Below are 24,354 nucleotides of genomic sequence, written 5' to 3'. Positions count from 1 at the left end.
ATCAAAACAAACTGAATGATTTAGTTTCATTCAGTAAACTGCTTGCTTATAGCAATGTAATTCTCTGCTATAAGTAAACATAATGTCTAATAAACAAAAATCCTAATCACTTCTCCAGAATGGTACAATGTCTCTATGGTAACATTATATTGCACTGGTCACAGTGTGTTTAAAAAAAAGATTGGTACAGTCACCAGTCAGTGTCCCTGATCACCGCCACACCAGTTCTATGATGATACTGTACTGCACTGGTAACGATATGTAAAAAAAGAAAAAAATATGTGGATTTTGTTTGTGTGTTTTTGTTTTTTCTTCATTTTCCAAATTATTACAAAAAATTGCAACTTCAAAAAACCCGCCATTCCGCTTACTAAATACCTTTGACTATCTACTCTCCAAAAAAGGGGTCATTTGGGGGTTATTTCTATTGTCCTGGCATTTTAGAAATGAGTCTGTCAGTACATCAGGATTTATCAATTTTCAGATGTATAGCATATTTTGTGGACTTTTTCAAAATTTTCAGTCTTTTTTTGTTAAATAAACAAAAAAAACAAAAAAAACCCCAGTGCTAATACCACCAAAAGAGAGCTCTATTTGTGTGAACAAAATGATAAAAATGTAGTTGTCATTCAAAATGTGACAGCAAGTTGGCCTGAGCAGGAAGGGGTAAAAGTGCCCCATATTGAAGTGGTTAAACAGTATAAGCACTTATTTTTAATGTTTTACATAGCTAATACTGTACCTGCAAAAGGGGCCAGCCTGAAGTGATCCAGCGGGATTTAATTTTCCGACTAAAGTTCCACTTTAATTCGGTCTTTAGTTTTCTAAGCTCAGAATCCTGTATATATTAAACTTCTATAACTGTACAAACTTTCTCTTCCCATACAGCTGAAGGAAAATCTGGAGCAGTCCATCGACCATCTTAGAAGTCAGCGACTGTCCCGTCTGTCTGGAGGAAGGAGTGCCTCTCTGTCCAGCCTGTGTGCCAGTGATTTGGAGGCCCCTACAGGTCTTTCTGGATTCTAATGTTTTTGTCATTCCACCCCCCCTCCATCCCCCCCTCCCCCCATGCGCTAATCAAACACAAATTTTTCAAGGGGAGTCCATCACTGGTTTGACTCCTCTTAAACTGGAATAGCCATATGGCCATAGATGGGTCACTAGGTCGACTCTTAAATTGGAAACGACCATAGATTTGGATTAATCTATGACCAGCTTTAAAGTGGACACGAAAAGATAACCTAAAGCCTAAAGCTATGTAAACAGTCTTGCTGGGATTAACAATAATTCAATAATTTATTTTCTAGGAAAAATGCTGCTCCGGGCTCCCTCTTGTGCCAGTCATTTAGCATGTGGTTCAGGATCTCTGCTGAATATGCCAACCAAAAAATGTGATCCTCCCTAGAGCCTCTGGCTCTAATCGGGTGCTTCAAAAAATACATCCCCCTCCTGCCCCCGCCATAGGAGTCCATGCATCCAGCGTCCTGAAAGGGGATGGATAGGGGGGACAGCGCCGTGCGCCCAGAATGCTCGGGCTGCCGCTGGCTGGCTGTGTGGATAGCCATGGATAGTTGCGGTTCTGCTCACATGTGGCAGAAACAGCTGCAGGAATCAGAAGATTCCTGCTATTGTCATTTGCACCAGGGCTAATTGCAGTGTGAATATAGCCTTACTGTCCTTTTGTGAATAATTTAATGTATACTGCACTTTATTCAAGTCTTTTGGTGTTTTCTCCCTCCGAATGCCCTTCAGACCACTCCAGGGACCCTCTGTGATGCCCACATGACAGAGAGCTGCCTCCAAAAGCTAGATCTTGGATATTCTGGGGTCTAGTGCTCCCAGCACATATTGAGGGAAATTTACTAAAACTGGTGCACACAGAATTTGGTGCAGCTTTGCATAGTAACCAATCAGCTTTCAGGTTTTATTGTCAAAGCTTAAATGCACATTATGTAAAACTTACCTGAAAACGAAGCATTCCAGCAATGCCATCTCTTGAGGCCACTTCCATTTTCACCCATCTGCCTTCCGGGTCCGTGGACTCCGACTGTGTGACTGGCCGGTACCGCGATGACATCACTCCCGCGCATATGCGGGGGAGCCACCATTTACGGCACAAGATTCTGAAGGAGCAGCCCGTGTGACCATTCCTTCAGAGCGCATGCTCTGCTGACTTCATCAGCTGCATATATAGTAAATTTCTCCTAAACAGTGCACGTTTATGAGATATTTACAGTAATTATAGGTAAGCCTTATTCTAGGCTTACCTATAAAAACAACATTAATGTGTTTAATATGCGATGCATACTAGCACATTATGGCTTCCCTTGAAGTTCTGAAAAAAAAAATGCACCCAGCAGTTTACAACTGCTTTAATTGAACAAGCGGAAGTTTGAAGCTGGTTGGTTACTACGCACAGCTGCACCAGATTCTGTTTGCACCAGTTTTAGAAAACCTTTCCCATTGTGTCTGAATGTTCTCATTGTAGTTGGGTTGGTTTACTAAAACTGGAGAGTGCTAAATCTGGTGTAGCATTGCATAGAAACCTATCAGCTTCTACCTTCAGATTGTTCAATTAACATACAAACCTGGAAGCTGATTGGTTTGTATGCAGAGCTGCACCAGATTTTGGACTTTCTCTACTGTCTGTGTTCGTTCATTAAACTGTCCCTTTTATCTTCTGTCTCAGGATCCAGAAACCGACGCTTTCAGCCAACCTCCCCGCTTAAGGACTACACAGATGTGGGAGTTCAACAACGCCGCCGTTCTCGATCAGCAGTGCGGTTTTTAGATGAAGTGGGGAACACTGAGCAGGTGAGGCAATCTGAAAAGATGAATAATAAAATGTCTCATTGAAACTTTCACAGCCATCAAAAGGATCCAGGTCTTTACCTGCCAAATGTCACCTGCAACTTTTATTTTTTATTTTTTTTTTTTATCAGGTTGTATGTATAGTGTGTGTTACTGCACAGAACTTGTATAAATGAAACCCAAAACCATTTAAGCAAATCTAGATCAGACTCATATTCAACAAATAGATGGTAAACTGAGTGTAAAGCTGCATACAGCTTTCTTTTCAGCTGGCAGAACTTTATTGTTCAAGCAGTGACAGACACAATCCACACAGGTCTTTACTTTGACATGTTTTATCCCCCTCTGGAGCTTAGGACTTATGCACACAGGACGTTTTTACAGCTGCTGTTGGGGGGCGTCTGTCTTTTTTTTTTTTTTTTTTTCTTTAACTGCCTCTGAGCGCCCCTCCATGTTTGTCTGTGTCCATGCACACATAAACTGTCAAAGGCGTTTGGAGACATTAAGCGTTTAGGGGCAGTAGAAAAAAACGACAGTCTGTGCATCCAGGAGCAGAGGCTGTTGAGCTGTAAAAAGGAAAAACGCCCCTAAACGCTGTAACAGGCTGTTAGCCGCGTTTAGCCTTGTTTGGCGTTTTTACAATATAGGGAGTGTTTTTACTGAAAAAAAGCCAAAAACGCTAATACCAAACAAAAACTTGAAAAAACATCCATAAACGGTGCGTTAACGCTGCGGTTTCCTGGCAGCAGTGCTGGCATTTTTTAAGCATCCTGTGTGCATGAGGCCTAAATCTTAGAGCAATAGCACACGCAATGTGTCAGAGGAATGAAATGGGTGGAGTGCCTGTCATGGTATGAAAAATAAAGTTTTACTGTATAAATTGAAACGTTTCTATGCACAGTATGTCAGGAGTGGGGATGATGGAATTAGCTGGAGAGGAGAGCAGAACCTGGGAGCGGTAATTGATACAGGGGAGTGAAATATAAGCAAATGGTAAAGCATATAGAGTACAATCTGATTTGTACAATTTCCTTTAGATTTACCAGTAACTGTGCAATGTGAAGGTCCTTCCCTTTTTTTATTTTTTTATTTTTTTGTGTGCTGATTTTGATATGTTTCTTATATAGTTAACCTACTTGATTGTAGGACCACTTTGAAGAATAGGTGGATTTTAACAGTCTACCTACACTGAACTCCCTCCCCCCTTCCCCTTCCTCTTGCTCAGCAAATTTCTCAATGGAACCTCATAACTGTAATACATTAAACTCTGTGACCACTATTTCTGTACATGTGTGGGCCAATACCGACAGATCCCATATATGTTATATTGATAATGAGGTTTTGTTTAGGATGCTTTTGGTTTTCCTGTGTTTCAGCTTCATTCCCTGCATCAGTCCCTTCGTGATCTCAGCAGCGACCAGCTACGTTTGAATGATGACCTGGGCCGCGAGCTTTCTCGGAGAAACAGGTACCTGTTTTTTTTTTCTTTAGTGCAGACCAAAATATTAGTTCTCCTTCTATAAAACTACAAATCCCATCATACCTGTCAGTTTTGTCTGTTGGCCCTCAAAGTGTCTGGCCACCATTTTTTTTCCCTAAATTGTATTTGCTTGCTGTAAATATTAAAGTGTTAGCCTGAAAATTCATATTACACATATGTGTACCTTTCATGTATGTTGTAAGTGTAGCCTGTGTTTTATTCAAATCTTCATTAACTGGTGGTCCTGCCAGTCCCTAATCTTTACTCATTATGACCACGCCAAGTACAGAAGCACCAGCATGGTCAGTTTGAATCCATCAGCTCCTAATCTGAGCTAGAGGACACTGCTGATTAGCTGCGTGCACTAGAAGCACTAGAAACATAAGCTTTATTTGAAGAAATGGCACTTTATGGGAGGTTTAGGAATGATTTTTAAGTTGCCTGTTCTGGTTTAAAAAAACAAAACTTGAAAGTAAAGTAAAGTATTTCCTAAAAATGTGGGAGGCGAATGGGCCCAAATCACCTCCACATGAAAGCCCATCAAATTTAAACAGTCCTGACTATTGTAGCCACAACTGTGTTTGATATCCCTGTCTAAGCCTGCTGTTTTTTTTGTTTTTGTTCTGCATTCAGCTCCGGAAGGTTTACCCCCCCATTTTTGCAATATGGCACTGAGATACTTTACACCTAAAAATGGAACTTCCGCTTTAAGTGGTGGTGACCCCCTTGCATGCCCTTGCAGGGCCATCCAGCTCCCACTTCCTCCCGGTGCTCCGGGGAGCCGAAAGAAAGTTTACTTCTCCCCCCCCCCCCTTGCAATCTTCTAGAACACATCACAGGTCCCAGAAGATTGCCTGGCCAATCGCAGCACAGCTCGCGCATGTGCAGTGCGTGCCCGGCTGTAAAGCCACAGCCGGGCACCCACAGTCACGATGCCAGTGCCGAGGAGGGGGAGGAGAGGAGGGGGGAGAAGAGTGGGGCTTTGTTCGCCCGCATCGCTGGACCATGGGAGTGTCCGATTTACTAAAAGTCAGCAGCTACACTTTTTTTTGTAGATGCTGACTTTTATATGGGCAGAACTCCGCTTTAACTGACAATTGCACGGTCGTGCAACGCTGTACCCAAATAAAATGTATGTCCTTTTTTCCCCCCCCAGAATAGAGTTTTCTGCGGTTTTATTTTTTGTGCTATAAACAAAAAAAAAAAAAACAATCTTGGAAAAAAATAACAATACTTTTTACTTTCTGCTATAAAACATACCCAATAAAAAAATGTAAATCTAATTTCTTCATCAATTTGGACCAATATGTATTCTGCTACATGTTTTTGGAAAAAAAAATTCCAATAAGAATATATTGGTTTGCGCACAAATTATAGCGTCTACAAACTATAGGATATTGTTATTTATTTTTTTATTTTTGTACTTTTTTACTACTGACATATCACACACATAGGTTGGACTTTTTTTCAACCTCACCTACTATGTAACTGTAGTAATGGCAGCGATCAACGACTTATAGTGGGACTGCGATATTGCGGTGGACAAATCAAACCCCTAACTGACACTTTTGACACTTTTTTTGGGGACCAGTGTCACCAATACAGTGGTCAGTGCTAAAAAATATGCACTGTCACTGTACTAATCACACTGGCAGAGAAGGGGTTAACATCAGGGGCGATGAAAGGGTTAAATGTGTTCATAGAGAGTGCTTACTAACTGTGGGGGAGGTGCTTGTACTGTGGGAACACGATCACTGCCTTCCCTTGTCACAGAATGGCGATCAATCGTCGGGTCCCAGAGGACATTATGTCCGTCGGACCCGCTAATTGGCTTCCGCTATGTCCAATCACAGCGGGAGTGGGCCGCTGGTGGCACGCGTGCACGTCCCAGACCCAGGAGTGCAGAATCGCGTACAGGTACGTCATTCTGCCCAGAGCGGCCGCCCTGCCGCAGTAAATGTGCGTGGGGCGGTCGTCATCTGGGGAAGAAGTTTGAACTAAATAGGGCAAAAATAGAATTGTGAAGCAAAGACAATACTGCAAGAGTTGTCCATGTAGTACATCAGGGGTAGGCAACCTGTGGCCCTCCATCTGTTGCAGAACTACAAGTGCCATCATGTCTCTGGGAGTAATTGTAACCGCCAGCCTTTGCAATGCCTCCTGGGAAATGTAGTTCCACAACAGCTGGAGGGCCCCAGGTTGAATACCCCTGCAGTACACGGTACAACATTTTAAATAATGCTTATGAATAAGACCAGTGATGTCATTGTAATTTCAAGCCCCACTAGTAATGTCGTCCAGGGAGTATCCTAGACGCCCAACCAAGCCAGGTGAAAGCATACATTACATAATGAGGAGCGTGTCAAAAGAACAAACTGAGACAAACGTTAGAATACTGTACATAAACTAGAACCCAATAGGTATGATATCAGTTGGAATCTTCTGCCATCCGTTCACAGCGCAGAGCTCTGTGTTGACATTCTCTGTGTCTCTCATCCCTGCAAAACTGGGCTGAGAAACTTGGAGATCAGTTAGTAAAAGCATCAAACTTTACACACATTACACATAGTTAGGCACATATTTAACCCCTTGATCGCCCCTAGATGTTAACCCCTTCCCAGCCAGTGTCATTAGTACAGTGACCGTGTATTATATTATCACTGATCGCTGTATTAATGTCAGTTCAGTTGGTCAGTTCCCCCCAGCATCAGTTAGTGTCAGATTCCTCCATTAGAGGTATAAATAAAAATAAAAAAATTCCAGTTTATATATACCATAGTTGTATGCTCTATAAGTTTCACGCAAGCCAATCATCATACATTTATTGTGTTTTTTTTTTTTTTTCCAAAGATGTAGCAGAATACAAATTTTGCTCTAAATTGATGAAGACATTTTTTTATTTTTATCTTTCTAATTTTTATTGGATATGTTTTATAGCCTAAAGATATCTATCTATCTATCTATATATATATAGATATAGATATAGATATATATAGATATAGATATAGATATAGATATAGATATATATCTATCTATCTATCTATCTATCTATATATATATAGATAGATAGATATAGATATAGATCTATATCTATCTATCTATATATATATATATATATATATATATATATATATATATACATTTTTTTTTTTCAAAATTTGGGGGTCTTTTTTTGTTTATATTGCAAAAAATAAAAAAAATCCAGTGATAATCAAATGTCACCAAACGAAAGCTCTATTTGCGTGCAAAATGCTTGGGTACAGCATTGCATAGCTACTGCATAGCGCAGTGGCGAACAGCAAACAAAATGGCCTGATTATGCAGGGGGTGAAATCTTCAGGAGATGAAGTGGTTATGAGAGCTGGTCAAGTCTTCCATTTGTTGTATATCGTCTATGCGGAGGAACAACTGTGGAATTGTGGGCGGCGAAGAGGATTTCCATAGGGCCGGAACACATAAACGGGCTGCATTGACCATGTGGATAATGACCGAGTACTTGTAGACTTTGAAGGGGAAGTCATTATGGTGAAGTAGAAAAAGGCTTGGGTCTTTAGGGATAGTGCAGTTGGTGAATTTTCAGGTGATGTTCTCTACTTGAGTCCAGAAACAGTGTAGTTGGAGGCAGGGCCAAAATACACCATATTACAAAAAGTATTGGGACATCTGCCTTTACACGCATGTGAACTATAATAGCATCCCAGTCCTAGTCTGTAGGGTTGGCCCACTCTTTTCAGCTATAACAGCTTCAACTCTTCTGGTAAGGCTGTCCGCAAGGTTTAGGAGTGTGTCTGTTTGACCATACATCCAGAAGTGCATTTGTAAGGTCAGGCACTGATGTTGGATGAGAAGGCCTGGCTCGCAGTCTCCGCTGTAATTCATCCTAAAGGTGGACTATCAGGTTAAGGTCAGGACTCTGTGCAGGTCAGTCAAGTTCCTCCACCCCAAACTCTCTCATCCATGTCTTTATGGACCTTGCTTTGTGCACTGGTGTGCAGTCTTGTTGGAACAGGAAGAAGTCATCCCCAAACTGTTCCCACAAATTTGGGAGCATGAAATTGTCCAAAATGTCTTGGTATGATGATGCCTTATGAGCTCCCTTCACTGGAACTAAGGGGTCAAGCCCAGCCCCTGAAAAACAACCCCACACCATAATCACCCCTCCACCAAATGATTCGGATCAGTGCACGAAGAAAGGTCCATAAAGACATGGATGAGAGAGTTTGGGGTGGAGGAACTTGACTGGCCTGGAGAGTCCTGACCTCAACCTGATAGAACACCTTTGGGATGAATTAGAGCAGAGACTGTGAGCCAGGTCTTCTTGTCCAACATCAGTGCCTGACCTCACAAATGCTCTTCTGGAAGAATGGTCAAACATTCACATAGACACACTCCTAAACCTTGTGGACAGCCTTCCCAGAAGAGTTGAGGCTGTTAAAGCTGCAAAGGGTGGGCCAACTCAGTATTGAACCCTATGCACTAAAGCCCCATACACACGATCAGAACATCGTACGAAAAATACCGCTTTCAAAACGATCGTATGATAATCTGATCCTTAGTACACAGCTTTCGAGTGCTGATCGTGACAGTTCATCTCATATTATCCGATCGGACATGCACGAAAACATTTTTTCAGTACAGTTGTCATTTAAAAATGCAATACAAATACGCTACAACACATTACATCACTTCCGACTTTTTATTCTGTCGTATGAAAATTTTCATGACTTTAGTAAACTCTTTCAGGATCGATCTGAAATTAGCATGCAAAAAAAATGGGTGATCAATCGTCCGATAATCTCATTGTGTGTACCAGGCATAAGACTGGGATGCCATTACAGTTTATGAGCGTGTAAAGGCAGGCGTCCCAATAGTTTTGGCAATATAGTGTATGTGTAACAAGTCTTCCCCAGGCACACGTAGGGGAGATTAGGGGTGCAGTACTATCCAGAAACCAGCTTATATCCCACTTTCTGATGTTTCTTATTTGTTGAAGAGTAGGGTGACAAAAAGATGATCTTGGATCTGGCTTGAGTCTGGATTTTGGTTCACAGATCAGACTCCCACTGGTCTAGGAACAGAGGAGTGTTTTGAGAGACCCCCAACAGAAGGAATTTTTAGGTGAATGAAGGCGCATAATGAAAGTGACCCTCGTCCTGGCATTCCTGCTCGATTGCTGTAAGAGGGGCGTCTAAACAAGGGAGCAGCCGGAAGGGAGCGCATGAAGTGAGAAAGTAGATGCTGTTTTAAAGTGCTCTGGTAGACAAGTGGTTAAAAACTCTACCTCCAACCTGTTGGCATGATGAAGCCACCACCCTAATCTGGTACTGCTCAACATGGCATAATGCCAAGGGTCTGGTCATGTGATCTCAGTGGTATAGTGTGGCAAGAAGATCGGGTTTCGAGGAGGAAAGGCTGCTTAATTCAGACTTGATCAACTTCAATATGGTGCATGATGGTTGTGACCTTTTATCTTATTGTGAAAGCAGTCAGTGATCTCCTCTTCAGAGGATGGTGTGACAGGAACAATGACAGCTGTGCTGCCGTGTACTTCTATCATAAGATTAGTTTTAGGAAGATGACATCCACATGGAGATGGCTGAATTCTGGTATTTGATAAAGGCTGCATTGTGATACATTTTTCTAATTTTTCTGCTAGGACTGATGCTGAGACAAAGAGAACCCTAGAAGAAATATCTGCCCGCTTGAACGAGAGCCAACGCCAGGAGACGGTGAGTGTCGCAGCGTAGGAGAGCCTGCTTTCAGGCTATAGAGTTTTTTTATTTTATGATGTGACAGGAGAGGCGTTCTCATTACTGACATTTATCTACAATTTCTGTACGGCTCCTGTGTGTGGGCAGCCTGTCACTTCCAGCATTGTGGATTGATTGAGCACCTGACAACCAGCAGTGTTGTCTGTTCATGTTCTCCACACGTTATTGCTTTTCACTCCATGAGCTTCTTGTCACAGGCTGATGTACGGAAAACTTGTTGCAGCCATTACTGGATAATCTAGTCATCTGCTCCAGTTGTCGGGGCTGTCTGTTCACAACTCCCTCAAATACAAAATGTCATATGTCTGGCAAGATGGCTGCACTCCTGCCACATTCAGAGATCAGTGTATGACTGTCACTGCAGTGGGCTGTCCTGAAATCAGAGTAGAACTGTCAGTGGAACTTATGTGGCTTTGCCAAATATTTAATTACAGTACCCAGTGTGGCAATAGTTTAGTAGTAGTATTACTGTCCTGTTATTTACTTGTAATGTTAACAGCAAACAATAAACACAACCTAAAAAAAAAATACAAAATGAGACTGATGACCAGATGAGACAATTGCTCTTATTGTAGCCTTTAATAGCCCTTTCTTTTCTCTTTGAAAGTTTTAGGCCCCTTTCACACTTATACGACTTGTCCCACGATTTTGTACAGCAAAATCGCATGACAAGTCATTCTCCATGATTTTCAATGACTACCATTCATATTGGCATGACTTTAAGTCGTGCCGACATCAAAGTAGTCCCTGCACTACTTTGGTCCAACTTCCATGCGAGTTGAAGTCCATAGACCTCAATGTTAAACCCTCAAGTAGCATGCAAATCGTACCTGAATAATATAGACAAGATTTCAGTATGACTTTGGAAGCACAAGCTGAGGGTCAAAACATTTGTAAACCCCAACCCTGTAAAGTCGTACAAAGTAGTACTGATCCCAAATCGCAGCAAAATCGCGGCCGCGAAATCGTGGTAAAATTGCGCGACTTTGAAGTTGCACAAGTGTGAAAGGGGTCTAACATAGTTAGGTTGAAAAAAGACACAAGTCCATCTAGTTCAACCATAAAAAATAAATAAATATATATATATTAAAATGTTATCATACAATCCCATTTACCCACAACTGATCCAGAGGAAGGCATAAAAACCCAGCAATGTATGATCCAATTTGCTACAGCAGGAGAAAAAAATCCTTCTCCATCCCCCAAGAGGCAATCGGATATTCAATGGATCAGCTTTACCTATAAATGTTAGTACCCAGTTATATTATGTGTAACTATGAAAGAATCCAGGCCTTTTTTTTAAGCAATCTACTGAGTTAAACAGAACCAGCTCTTGAGGGAGTTTATTCCACATTTTCACAGCTCTTACTGTGAAGAAACCTTTCTGTATTTGGAGATGAAATCTCTTTTACTCCAGATGTAAAGAGTGCCCCTTTGTCCTCAGTGTTGAGCGTAAAGTGAATAACTCAACACCAAGTTCACTATATGGACCCCTTATATATTTGTACATGGTGATCATATCCCCCTTAATCTCCTCTTCTCAAGAGAGAATAAATTCAGTTCCTCTAATCTTTCCTCATAGCTGAGCTCCTCCATGCCTCTTATCAGTTTGGTTGCCCTTCTCTGCACTTTCTCCAGTTCCCCGATATCCTTTTTGAGTACCCAAATCTGAACTGCATATTCCAGATGAGGTCTTACTAATGATTTGTACAGGGGCAAAATTATATAAGTTTAACTTCGTGAATCAAATTCCTTGTGTAAAACTGATGTACAGAGAGGCCTTTGAGCTCCTATCCCATTGGTGTTTACAGGTGTCTGAGCGGGTGGAGAGGCGGCTGCAGCAGTTGGAGAAGGAGATGAGGATGGAGAGGCAGCAGGTAGAGAGCCGACAGGAGCAGCTGGGTCAGGTGTCCACTCAGCTTCAAGAGGTAAAAATCCACATATCTCCCAGATATTCCCCTCCTCCTAATACATAGACTTCAGGACCTTTCCCTTTATTTTAATGCATCTCCTCCTTTCAGATGCAAACTTGGAATCTCCTACTTATAGGCGAACATGATATCTACTACTCCTCACCATATCCAAACTTAGTATCTCCTGCCCCCCATATATAAACTTGATCTATCCCCCCATAATCACACTTGGTATCTTCCGCACACATGGTATTTCCTGCCCCTATACACAAACATGGTATCTCTCTCTCCACCCCATACCCAAACCTGGTATCTTTTATTGCCCCATACACAAACTTGCAAACTTGATATCTCCCACCCCTCTATACACAAACTTGGTATCTTCCGCTCCCCATAATATGTAAAGTTTGTATCTCTGGCCTCTCCATATGCAACTTTGGTATCACCCACCCCCCCATATATAAACTTGCCATCTCCTGCCTCTCTATACATTATATATTGTTATCTCCCGCCCCCTCATTCACACACATGGTATCTACTGCTCCCCCCATGTGCAAACTTGGTATCTCGTGCCCCCCCATATGCAAACTTGGTATATTCCGCCCCACCCCCATGATCACACTTGGTATGTTCCGCACACATGGTTTGTCCTCCCCCCTATACACAAAGATGGTTTCACTCGCCGCACCCCATACCCAAACTTTATATCTTTTACTGCTCCCATAGACAAACTTAGTATTTCCCGTAAACCCCCCCCCCCCATATCCAAACTTGTAATCTACTGCCCCACCCATATCCAAGCGTGGCATTTCTGCGTCCCCCATACACACACTTGCTATCTTCTGCAAACATTAAATCTCGTACCCCTTATAAACATTCATGGTAACTCCCACCCCTTTCCATACATAAAACTGGTATCTCCAGCCCCCTCTCTATTCGTAAACTTGGTATTTTCCGTTCCACCATAGGCACTCGTGGTATCCCGCAACCCCTCCCCCCATATCCAAACTTTGTATCTCCCCCCCCCCCCCCCATAGGCACTAATGGTATCTCTGCCCCCCCCCATCATATTCAAACTTTATCTCCTGCCCTCCGTATCCAAACATGGTATCTTCCTCCACCCCCCCAGTATCTGAACTTGGTATCTCCCACCCCCCCGTATCCAAACTTGGCATCTCCCGCCCCCCCGTATCCAAACTTGGTATCTTCTGCCTCTCTCCCCCAATATCCGAATCTGGTATTTCCTGCCCCCCATATCCTTACTTGGTATCTCCCGCCTCCCCCCGTATCCAAACTTGGTATCTCCCCCCGTATCCAAACTTGGTATCTCCCCCCGTATCCAAACTTGGTATCTCCCCCCGTATCCAAACTTGGTATCTCTCGCTCCCCCTGTATCCAAACTTGGTATCTCCCGTCCCCCCAATATCCAAACTTGGTATCTTCCGGCCAACCCATATCCAAACTTGGTATCTCCCACTTCCCCCCAATATCCAAACACTTGGTATCTCCCGCCTCCCCCAGTATCCAAACTTGGTATCTCCCGCCCGTCCCCAACATCCAAACTTGGTATCTCCCGCCCGCTCTCCGTATCCAAACTTTGTATCTCCTGCCCCCCCCCCCCGTATCCAAACTTTGTATCTCCCGACCCCCGTGTCCAAACACTTGGTATCTCCCGCCTCCCCCCAATGTCCAAACACTTGGTATCTCCCGCCTCCCCCCAATGTCCAAACACTTGGTATCTCCCGCCTCCCCCAATGTCCAAACACTTGGTATCTCCCGCCTCCCCCCAATGTCCAAACACTTGGCATCTCCCAACCCCTGTATCCAAACTTTGTATCTCCTGTCAAACCATGCCTATACTTTGCCCCCCCCATATCCAAACTTGGTATCTCCCTCCCCCATATCCGAACCTGGTATCTCCTGCCCCCTGTATCCAAACTTGGTATCTCCTGCCCCCTGTATCCAAACTTGGTATCTCTCGCTCCATTCGTTAACTTGGTGTCTTCCTCCCTAATATGAAAACTTGGTATCACCCCCCCATATCCAAACTTTGTATTTGCCGCCCCTCCCCTTTCCAAACTTGGTAACTCCCGTGTCCCCCACACACGAACTTGGTATCTCCTGTTACCCACATAATTACACTTGATATCTGTCTCCAACATGGTATCTCCTACACGTATAAACAAACATGGTATTTCCCACCACATGCCATACGTAAACCAGGTATCTTACGCTTTTGCTCCATTCCCAACCTTGGTATCTCTCGCCCCACCCATATCCAAACTTTGTATCTCTCGCCTCACCCATATCCAAACTTGGCATCTCCCACCCCCCCCAACTTGGTATCTCCCGCCCCCCGTATCCCAACTTGGTATCTCCTGCCCCCCGTATCCCAACTTGGTATCTCCCGCCCCCCCGTATCCCAACTTGGTATCTCCCGCCCCCCGTATCCCAACTTGGTATCTCCCGCCCCCCCCGTATCCCAACTTGGTATCTCCCGCCCCCCCGTATCCCAACTTGGTATCTCCCGCCCCCCCGTATCCCAACTTGGTATCTCCCGCCCCCCGTATCCCAACTTGGTATCTCTCGCCCCCCGTATCCCAACTTGGTATCTCTCGCCCCCCGTATCCCAACTTGGTATCTCCCGCCCCCCGTATCCCAACTTTGTATCTTCTGCCAAGCCGTATCCAAACTTTGTATCTTCTGCCAAGCCGTATCCAAACTTTGTATCTTCTGCCAAGCCGTATCCAAACTTTGTATCTTCTGCCAAGCCGTATCCAAACTTTGTATCTTCTGCCAAGCCGTATCCAAACTTTGTATCTTCTGCCAAGCCGTATCCAAACTTTGTATCTTCTGCCAAGCCGTATCCAAACTTGGTATCTCCCACCCCCGTATCCAAACTTTGTATCTCCCGTCAAACCATGTCCAAACTTGGCATCCCCACCCCATATCCAAACTTGGCATCCCCCCCCCCCCCCATATCCGAACCTGGTATCTCCGCCCCCCGTATCCAGACTTTTGGTATCTCCCGCCCCCCCGTATCCAAACTTGGTATCTCTCACTCCATTCGTTAACTTGGTGTCTTCCTCCCTAATATGAAAACTTGGTATCACCCCCCCATATCCAAACTTTGTATCTTCCGTCCCCCCCCCCCCATATATCCAAACGTTGTATTTGCCGCCCCACCCCTTTCCAAACTTGGTAACTCCCGTGTCCCCCATACACGAACTTGGTATCTCCTGTTACCCACATAATCACACTTGGTATCTGCCTACAACATGGTATCTCCTACACGTATAAACAAACATGGTATTTCCCACCACATCCCATACATAAACCTGGTATCTTCCGCTCTCGCTCCATTCCCAACCTTGGTATCTCTCGCCCCACCCATATCCAAACTTTGTATCTCTCGCCTCACCCATATCCAAACTTTGTATCTCTCGCCTCACCCATATCCAAACTTTGTATCTCTCGCCTCACCCATATCCAAACTTTGTATCTCTCGCCTCACCCATATCCAAACTTTGTATCTCTCGCCTCACCCATATCCAAACTTTGTATCTCTTGCCTCACCCATATCCAAACTTTGTATCTACCGCCCCACCAAATTTCAAACTTGGCATCCTCCGCCCTGTTCCACACGTCAAATTGGTATCCCCCCCCCCCCCCATATACAAACTTGGTATCCCCCCCCCCCCAAAAAAAATATCCAAGCTTGGTATCTCCTGTGCCGCCCCATATCCATACTTGGTATCTCCCGGCCCCCCCCATATCCATACTTGGTATCGCCCGCTCCCCCCATATCCATACTTGGTATCTCCCGGCCCCCCCATATCCATACTTGGTATCTCCCGGCCCCCCCATATCCATACTTGGTATCTCCCGGCCCCCCCATATCCATACTTGGTATCTCCCGGCCCTCCCATATCCATACTTGGTATCTCCCGGCCCCCCCATATCCATACTTGGTATCTCCCGCCCCCATATCCTTACCTGGTATTTCCTGTGTCCCCCCAATATCCAAACTTGGTATCTCCCGTCTCCCCCAATATCCAAATTTGGTATCTCCCGCCCCACCTGTATCTAAACGTGGTATATACCATATCCCCCCCATATCCAAACTTTGTATCTCTCGCCTCACCCATATCCAAACTTTGTATCTCCCGCCCCCGCCATATCCAAACTTGGTATCTCCTGGCCCCCCAAATTCCAAACTCTGTATCTCCCCGTCCCAGCCATATCCAAACTCCGTATCTTCAACCCCAGCCATATCCAAACTTGGTATCTCCCGCTCCATTCGTTAACTTGGTATTCTCTCCCCCCATACCCAAACTTTGTATCTGCCGCCCCACCCATTTCCAAACTTGGTTTCCATACATTAACTTGGTATCTCCTGCTACCCACATAATCACAAATGGCATCTTCCTCCCACATGGTATCTCCTACACGTATACACAAACGTATCTCCCACCACATCCCATATGTAAACCTGGTATCTCCTGCTCTTGCGCCATTCATAAACTTGGTATCTCCGGTGCCCCCCCATATCCAAAAGTTGGTATCTCCCCCCCTCAGAGTAAGGGGCCAATCCTGACCCCTTACCATGTGTTCAGCTGTCAGCCAATGACAGCTGATCATGTGATGTAAACAGAGCCGGTAATGGGCTATTTTTTTTCTCACGCTGACAGCATGAGGAGAAAAAAAAGCCTCTCCTGGCTTCTGTTAGGGGGACATAAGTCCTGAACAGCTAGAGCCACTGCCGCCTCATCTGTGCCCACCAGTGCCACCTCCAGTATTGGTCCCTTTCAGTGCCACCTCATCAGTGCAGCCCATCAGTGCCTATTAGTGAAGCTTCATCCGTGCATATCAATGATGGAGGAAAATTACCTGTTTGCAAAATTTTATAACAAAATATGAAAACGTGTGTTTATTGTTTTTGGTCTTATTTTGTTTGTTTTAGCAAAAAATAAAAAAAAACACAGTAGTGATTAAATAACACCAAAAGAAATCTCTATTTGTGTGAAAAAATGTAATTTGGGTACGGTGATGCATGAACGCGCAATTGTCATTCAAAGTGTGACAGCGCTGAAAGCTGAAAATTGGCCTGGGCAGGAAGGGGGTTTAAGTGCCCCATAGGCAAGTGATTAAAAAAAAAAAACTTTTAGCTTTAGTTCTACTTTAAGGGAAGTGATTAAAAAAAAAAACTTTTAGCTTTAGTTCTACTTTAAGGGAAGTTTCTCTTGTGGATAACAGACAGCAAATAAATAACCTGATAGGGGTTTTAACTCTTCTACTGTATCCAAAACTAGAAAAATCTGCTTATACATACACTTTAGGGTTCATTCACTCGGGGTGTACGTAACACATGTGGAGGGCTGTCTTTTTCTTTTCTTCTGAGAACACTAAGGCTGGCCATTGACTGTTCGTGTCTCACCTAGTTCAGCAGAAACCAGCTGAGATTTGAACCATGTATGGGCTGGCTGAATGTACCAAGGTGATCGATCAACTTGGGTACAACCAGCCTGCCAGATTTTGCATGCGATCAGCATGTATGGGCTGCTTTAAGCTGAGTTCCACCCAAAAGTGGAGCTTCCACTGATCTGCTTCCTCCACCTCCTCCTTCACCCACCACCGGGCCAATTAGAAAGCGCAGCGCGCTTCACGCATCCACGGTAGGGAACCGGCCAAAAGGCTTCACTGCCGGTTTCCCTTAAAAAGAATGATGGCGGCAGCACCCGACAGCCGATCCAAAAATCGTCTGGGGTGCCGACATCGTGGGCTCCCTGGACAGGAAAATGTCTATATATTAAAAGTCAGCAGCTGACTTCTAAATTTTTTTTTTTTTCCCCCCGCAGGCGGAACACCGCTTTAAATGTAACTGAGTAGGTGTGAGATGGGTGGAGTTATAGCCTCAAGGGGGTTGGTCTTAAGTTTTCTATGTGCCTTTATGTGCCTAGTGTCCCTAGTGTCCCTTTCTTCTGTCGGCAGCAGTACAGTATAACCCTAGGTTGCTTATTTATGGATGACAGAGAAAAAGTGATATCGGGACAAACTGACATCAGGACACCCCTACCCTCCCTATTCTCTTTCTAATAATCTGACCTCTCTCCTGCTATTCCTGACATACTGGCCTCTCCTTTTCCTAGCAGATGTTATTTTTTTCATATACAAAGTTTCTATGTAGTGTGGCTGGAGGCTATTCTATATGTGGAACTATGTATTCTGTTTCCTGGCGTGACCCTCTCTTGTATTAAGGTCGCCAGTTTGTCACCCCCTCATGGGTTGCCACATTCATTCTGATCAGCCAGCGTAAAGCAGGAAAAGAGGCTTAGCACACTACAAAGTGCAGCTTCAGGAGGGCTATGCTTTCATGCAGCAGTAATTGTATTTTATTCTGTCACATCTTCTTTTGTCAGATTCTCACAATGTTCGCTCCCTCTCTCTCTCTCATCTCGCGTATGTTAATATTCAGATCCACAGCCCGGCTTCTCTGATGGAAATATGAGAAGTGAAAGAAAGCAATTGTTAAAGGTTTAAAGATGCCTCTGGGACACTCCATTACCGTTCCCTGAGATTTCAAACCGTTAAAGACAATCGGGATCTCAGAGTCGGCTTGTAAGGGATCTTGATAAAAGAGCAAGCATTATTATTCTTCCGGCAATCATGCTTTGCTCTGTGTTAGGCTTCTGTACATCGCAGGACCTCAGCTGTACACACGTTTAATATACTGAACTGAGGAGTTTATTAACAGCCTGCAAATATTTTCTTAGCTGGTGATGCTCATTCTGCAGGGGGTGAATGATGAAGTACTACTTAAAAAATCTTTTTGTGTTTGTGTGTATTTTTTATATTTGTGTTCTGTATTCAGTTCTTCTCATATCTGTACACCTCCTATGACTGGAGCAACTTCTACATTGAGACTATGGGCTTGTTTCATTGGCAATAACTATCATTGCTTAAGATAATAAAGCAATTAAAGTGATTATAAAGGAAAAATAAAAATAACAAACATGTCTATACTTACCTGCTCTGTATTGCACAGTGCCGCCCTGATCCTCCTCTGTCCATGGGGGTACTTGTGCGTGCTCACTCCCGAGCCCCTCTTCTGCGTCCATTGACACAGACAGCTGGACTCGGCCCCGCTCCCTTGTCACTTGACAATGGCTCCTGGTGCCCCAGTGAGACATGGCAGCACTGGATCGAATAAGGGCTCAGGTAAGTATGGGGGGGGGGGAGGGGTACTGATGCATAAACATTTTTTACCTTAATGCAGGGAATGCATTAAAGGAAAAAAAATGGGTTTTAGAACCACTTTAATAGATCACCTTTTGGAGGGGGAAAACAAGACTGTCTTTGGTGATATTGTCTTGCAATAATTATTTTTTTACGCAGTCCATAGTCCCTTTTTCCTACTTTAATCAGTGTAAGTTTTTTTTTTTTATTGTTACCATTAGTAAGGCCCCTTATACACAGGGCGGGCTCCATTTGAAGTCCTGTCCATTTACACCTGCCGCTCCATAGAGGAGACTGGAGGGTCCGAATGGGTCTGCCTAAAAAACGGACAGGTAGACCCAATTGATCCGCTACTGTGAAAGGGGCCTAATAAGTATATATTGTCCTGTTTAAAATCAAACTAAATTATGCGCCACTCAGTCACTTCTTTGGTACTGGGAAAGGTAAAGGAACCTAGCATTCACCTATACATTCGTTTAGCTTCTTTATGCTTAAGACTTTATTTACAAAATATAGAGCTGTGGCTTATAAGGCCTCTTTCACACTGATGGACCGATCGGGTCTGCCTGTCCATTTTTCTTAGGTGGACCTGATCGGACCTTCCATAGCTCTCTATGGAGCAGCGGATGTCAGCGGACACATGTCCGCTGGCATCCAATCTAGTTCGCTAAAAACAGATCTGTTCCCCATCCGACTGGAGGATTGGCTGACAGTCGGATGGAAATGGACAGGCGGCCCGTTTTCATCCAACCGCTCCATAGAGAACAGCGGTTTGTGTCTGCTCTGCATAGCAGAGCGGACATGGACCTGTCATTGGCCTCCTCAGCGGGGATCAGCAGAGGGATCCCCCGCTGAGCAGTCGGATCCTCTTGACGGAGTCCACCCTGTCTAAACAGGGCCAAACCAGTCAAATCTCTCGCTGAGTTTGATATATGAAGTCAGATTTGTTTCCAGTATACAACTTCTCCACTTTGTTGCATTGGCGTACTTCTGTTTCCATAGTAACACTAATAATTATATCAATTGATCATCAGCCATATATTTACAACACACCTTTGCGCCGGTTTTGCAAATATGATCAGATATCTGTCTTTATATGTAGATGCATTGCAACCTTGTTGCGTATATGGATGTGAGTGAAGATTATTGTTGCTTGTATCTCTACAGGCCCTTAAAAAACGGGACTTTAATTCAAACGAGGTGGAAACATCACTGAAAAGCAAGCTCGGGAGGACAGAGAGTGAAAAAATCCAGGTGAGGAAGTTTTTGTTTTGATCAGTTATGATTCCCCGAATTATCCATGGGCAGCTGGTTAAGTGTATAGGTAGTCAAAACTTTTTTATTTTTTTAAGCTTTGCATAGAGTGTGAAAGGATTAGAACTCCTGTCATGGTTTTTATTGGTGTCTATGACCCCACCAGGAAGATTCCAGCCTCTCTACTTGTCTTAAAATGATGAGAACTTCAAAATTTTACAAGGACAAGAGTTGATGGGAAATTATTTAATAGGGACATCTGTTTTTAGGTGACAAATATCTAAGAGGGAAATACCCTTCACTTGGTTGAGATATCTAATTTCCTTTCATGAGAGAAATATGGAAGTTGCCATTTCCAATATCCTTAAGAGGCTTGGTTTTCTAGTTGTTATGATGATCTTCTGACATCAGTGTTCTGTGATGGTGACCTTGCAGATCGGAATGACCAGATAATCCCAGCACTCCCAGTCTCCATGCACGGTGTCCGTTGTTAAATTATTAAAGCCAGAGGATTAGACAGGCAAATATTTCCTTTCTTGGCTATTGAGGGGCCCAATAAGTCATAAATCGTGTTACACTCCTGCCTGCAAGAGCATTGGACACTGTCATACAAAAAAAAACTGTAAGACAGTCCAGGATAACCCCTCCTCCTACCAGGAGGTCTCAGTTTTTGCTAGTGTCCTAAGAGGATTGACATCTTTCTTTAGTCCCACTGCATTTAACTACTTGACCTCCGGAAGATTTATCCCCATTTATGACCAGGCCATTTTTTGCGATATGGCACTGCGTTATCTTAACCTGCAATTGCACGTCATGCAATGCTGTACCCCCCCCCCCTCCCTCCGCAAATAAAGCAGCTTTTTTTTTGTGGTATTTGATCACCACTGCATTTTTTTTTTTATGCGCTGACAGGACAGAGCATTGCCTTGTTTACATAGGCAGGGCTCTGTCCTGTGTGTCTTCTGGACGATCAGCGGGTGCCGGTGGTCATCCATTGGCTGGCACCTGCTGGTCGGCATCTGCTGTGTTTAATCACAGCATGGCTGGGTCACCGGCAGCATGCCTACGCCCCCTACCTGGAAGTCCTGGATCATGTACCTAGCATGTGATCTGGCTCAGCAGAAGAGCCACCTTGCCACCGTGTATATATATATATATATATATATATATATATATATATATATATATATATATAGTGATATGGTCGGCAAGCTGTTAAAATTAAACTTATTATTATTTTACTAGCATTTTTTTTTCAGTCAAGACTCTTCTCTGCAATGCTGCTGGAGGCTTCCCCTCCATGTGGCAGCTATTCAGCATCTTCCTCAGCCTGGGTCTTAGACCGTACAACATTCAGGCCCCACTGGACTGAATGTTGCAGGAATTGCCTGCAAGTGACTCTCAGGCATTGGGTTTCTGCTTGGCCAATTTAACCGGAGTCTGAAAACTGCACCATGGATTGTTTCTTTTTAGGTCCGGAGCTGCTGCTTTTGCCTTGGCGCCTGACTTGTCTCCGAGGTCTCACTTGCTGAGTAGGCCAGTCTAGAGAACACTGAGAGCTCCTTCAATTTGATCGGTCGCTGGGTGTCATTATTCCTTATTTTCCTTTTGCTATGTTGTGGAAGGGTTTAATGCTGTGTGACTAAGCTCTGGTGTCATCCGCTGGATGGAGTGCCATTCTTGCATGATCTGTGCTTTCCTGCCATACAGCACCAAGGAAGCATCTCTCACTGTTGTTCCTGCTTGCAAGGAGTCATTTGGAGCTTCAATTTTTCATCTGTTTCTGCTGCTAGTGACTTTGGTTACCTGTAGTCATCCAAGCCCATGGTCATTGACCCACACCTGCTACCAGCTCTTCTGGTTTTTGGAGTACTGGAGGCCTTGCCTCTTACTCTTGAGCGTATATGTTGTTTACCCATGCTGTGGCCACAACAGATCTGATTCTTAACAAGGGGTGGGGAGACAGTCCCCTGTGTGAAGACTGTTGGGGGCTACTTGCAGTGTACCTACCATTGGTGCCAATGTCTGTCTGCAGCCTGGAGTGATGTTGTTCTTGGTGTCAGAGTTTCTCCCCTCTTTGAAGTCCACTTTGGGTCCATTGTATGATGGCTGTGTCCTGTGCCTTCTCGACAAAGGTTTTTACCATTGTCATAGAAGATTTTATGACCCAGGTTTCCCAGCTGCATGTGCTCCAGCGCGTTCTATGTCACATTCTATGTCTGATTTACACATGGCCTAAGCAGCTTTTAAACCATTGGCCACAGAGACTGTCTGATTTTGAGTCACTTTAGTACTTGATTTATGACCTCCTCAGTAGGCCTACTGAGGAGGCCTATTGTTGGGTGCCAAGCATCTAGGAGGGAAGAGCCGAGCCTGTGACCTCACCCAGCTGCCTCTGTTGTCTGACAGTGGTGAGCTGGCTGATGTATATTGCTAAGCACTTTTTATGTTTTTATCTTGTAAGTGTATTTTAATGGGGTCATAAGAATAAAGTTAAAAATGTAAAGCATTATGTATTTGTCACTCCATTGCATGTCACCTATATGTGTGGGAGTTGAGTGCACCGAGTGCTGGAGGCAAGAAAGAGTGTGTTACTGACAAGATCATCAAGTATAAATAAAGAAGCCGGAAAAAAAAAGAAAATGAGTGCAGCCATCAAATCGAACATTTTGGTCTTGGCTTTAGAATAACACTAAATACCGATATTTGAACTTGATACAGGAATATACAGTGGGGACGGAAAGTATTCAGACCCCCTTACATTTTTCACTCTTTGTTATATTGCAGCCATTTGCTAAAATCATTAAAGTTAATTTTTTTTCCTCATTAATGTACACACAGCATCCCATATTGACAGAAAAACATTCTTGCAGATTTATTAAAAAAGAAAAAGTGAAATATCACATGGTCCTAAGTATTCAGACCCTTTGCTGTGACACTCATATATTTAATGCAGGTGCTGTCTGTTTCGATCATCCTTGCTTAGGGTCATTGTCTTGTTGGAAGGTAAACCTTTGGCCCAGTCTGAGGTCCTGAGCACTCTGGAGAAGGTTTTCGTCCAGGATATCCCTGTACTTGGCCGCATTCATCTTTTCCTCGAGTGCAACCAGTCGTCCTGTCCCTGTAGCTGAAAAACACCCCCACAGCATGATGCTGCCACCACCATGCTTCACTGTTGGGACTGTATTGGACAGGTGATGAGCATTGCCTGGTTTTCTCCACACATACCGCTTAGAATTACGGCCAAAAAGTTCTATCTTGGTGTCATCAGACCAGAGAATCTTATTTCTCACCATCTTGGAGTCCTTCAGGTGTTTTTTAGCAAACTCCATGCGGGCTTTCATGTGTCTTGCACTGAGGAGAGGCTTCCGTCGGGCCACTCTGCCATAAAGCCCTGACTTGTGGAGGGCTGCAGTGATGGTTGACTTTCTACAACTTTCTCCCATCTCCCTACTACATCTCTGGAGCTCAGCCACAGTGATCTTTGGGTTCTTCTTTCCCTCTCTCACCAAGGCTCTTCTCCTCCGATAGCACAGTTTGGCCAGACGGCCAGCTCTAGGAAAGGGTTCTGGTCGTCCCAAACATCTTCCATTTAAGAATTATGGAGGCCACTGTGCTCTTAGGAACCTTAAGTGCAGCAGAATTTTTTTTTGTAACCTTGGCCAGATCTGTGCCTTGCCACAATTCTGTCTCTGAGCTCTTCAGGCAGTTCCTTTTGACCTCATGATTCTCATTTGCTCTGACATGCACTGTGAGCTGTAAGGTCTTATATAGACAGGTGTGTGGCTTTCCTAATCAAGTCCAATCAGTATATTCAAACACAGCTGGACTCAAATGAAGGTGTAGAACCATCTCAAGGATGATCAGAAGAAATGGACAGCACCTGAGT

At 44.0% G+C, this 24,354-nt stretch overlaps 1 protein-coding gene across 7 annotated transcripts in view; it reads left to right on the top strand.

Moving 5' to 3' along the window:
• CEP128 (centrosomal protein 128) overlaps nucleotides 1-24,354 on the top strand; it is a 361,449-nt gene that overhangs the window by 80,424 nt on the left and 256,671 nt on the right. For all 7 annotated transcript variants that reach the window (XM_073610796.1, XM_073610792.1, XM_073610795.1 and 4 more), the window contains 6 exons: nucleotides 889-1,009; nucleotides 2,690-2,814; nucleotides 4,188-4,279; nucleotides 9,948-10,020; nucleotides 11,874-11,990; nucleotides 20,379-20,465. In XM_073610796.1, the coding sequence (XP_073466897.1) occupies nucleotides 889-1,009; nucleotides 2,690-2,814; nucleotides 4,188-4,279; nucleotides 9,948-10,020; nucleotides 11,874-11,990; nucleotides 20,379-20,465 (615 nt within the window). The remainder of the gene's footprint in view (nucleotides 1-888; nucleotides 1,010-2,689; nucleotides 2,815-4,187; nucleotides 4,280-9,947; nucleotides 10,021-11,873; nucleotides 11,991-20,378; nucleotides 20,466-24,354) is intronic.

This window comes from Aquarana catesbeiana, linkage group LG13, assembly GCF_042186555.1.
Source record: "Aquarana catesbeiana isolate 2022-GZ linkage group LG13, ASM4218655v1, whole genome shotgun sequence".
Lineage (NCBI taxonomy): Eukaryota > Metazoa > Chordata > Amphibia > Anura > Ranidae > Aquarana > Aquarana catesbeiana.
The sequence above is the reverse complement of the archived record's forward strand: the minus strand, read 5'-3'. Positions and strand labels throughout refer to the sequence as shown.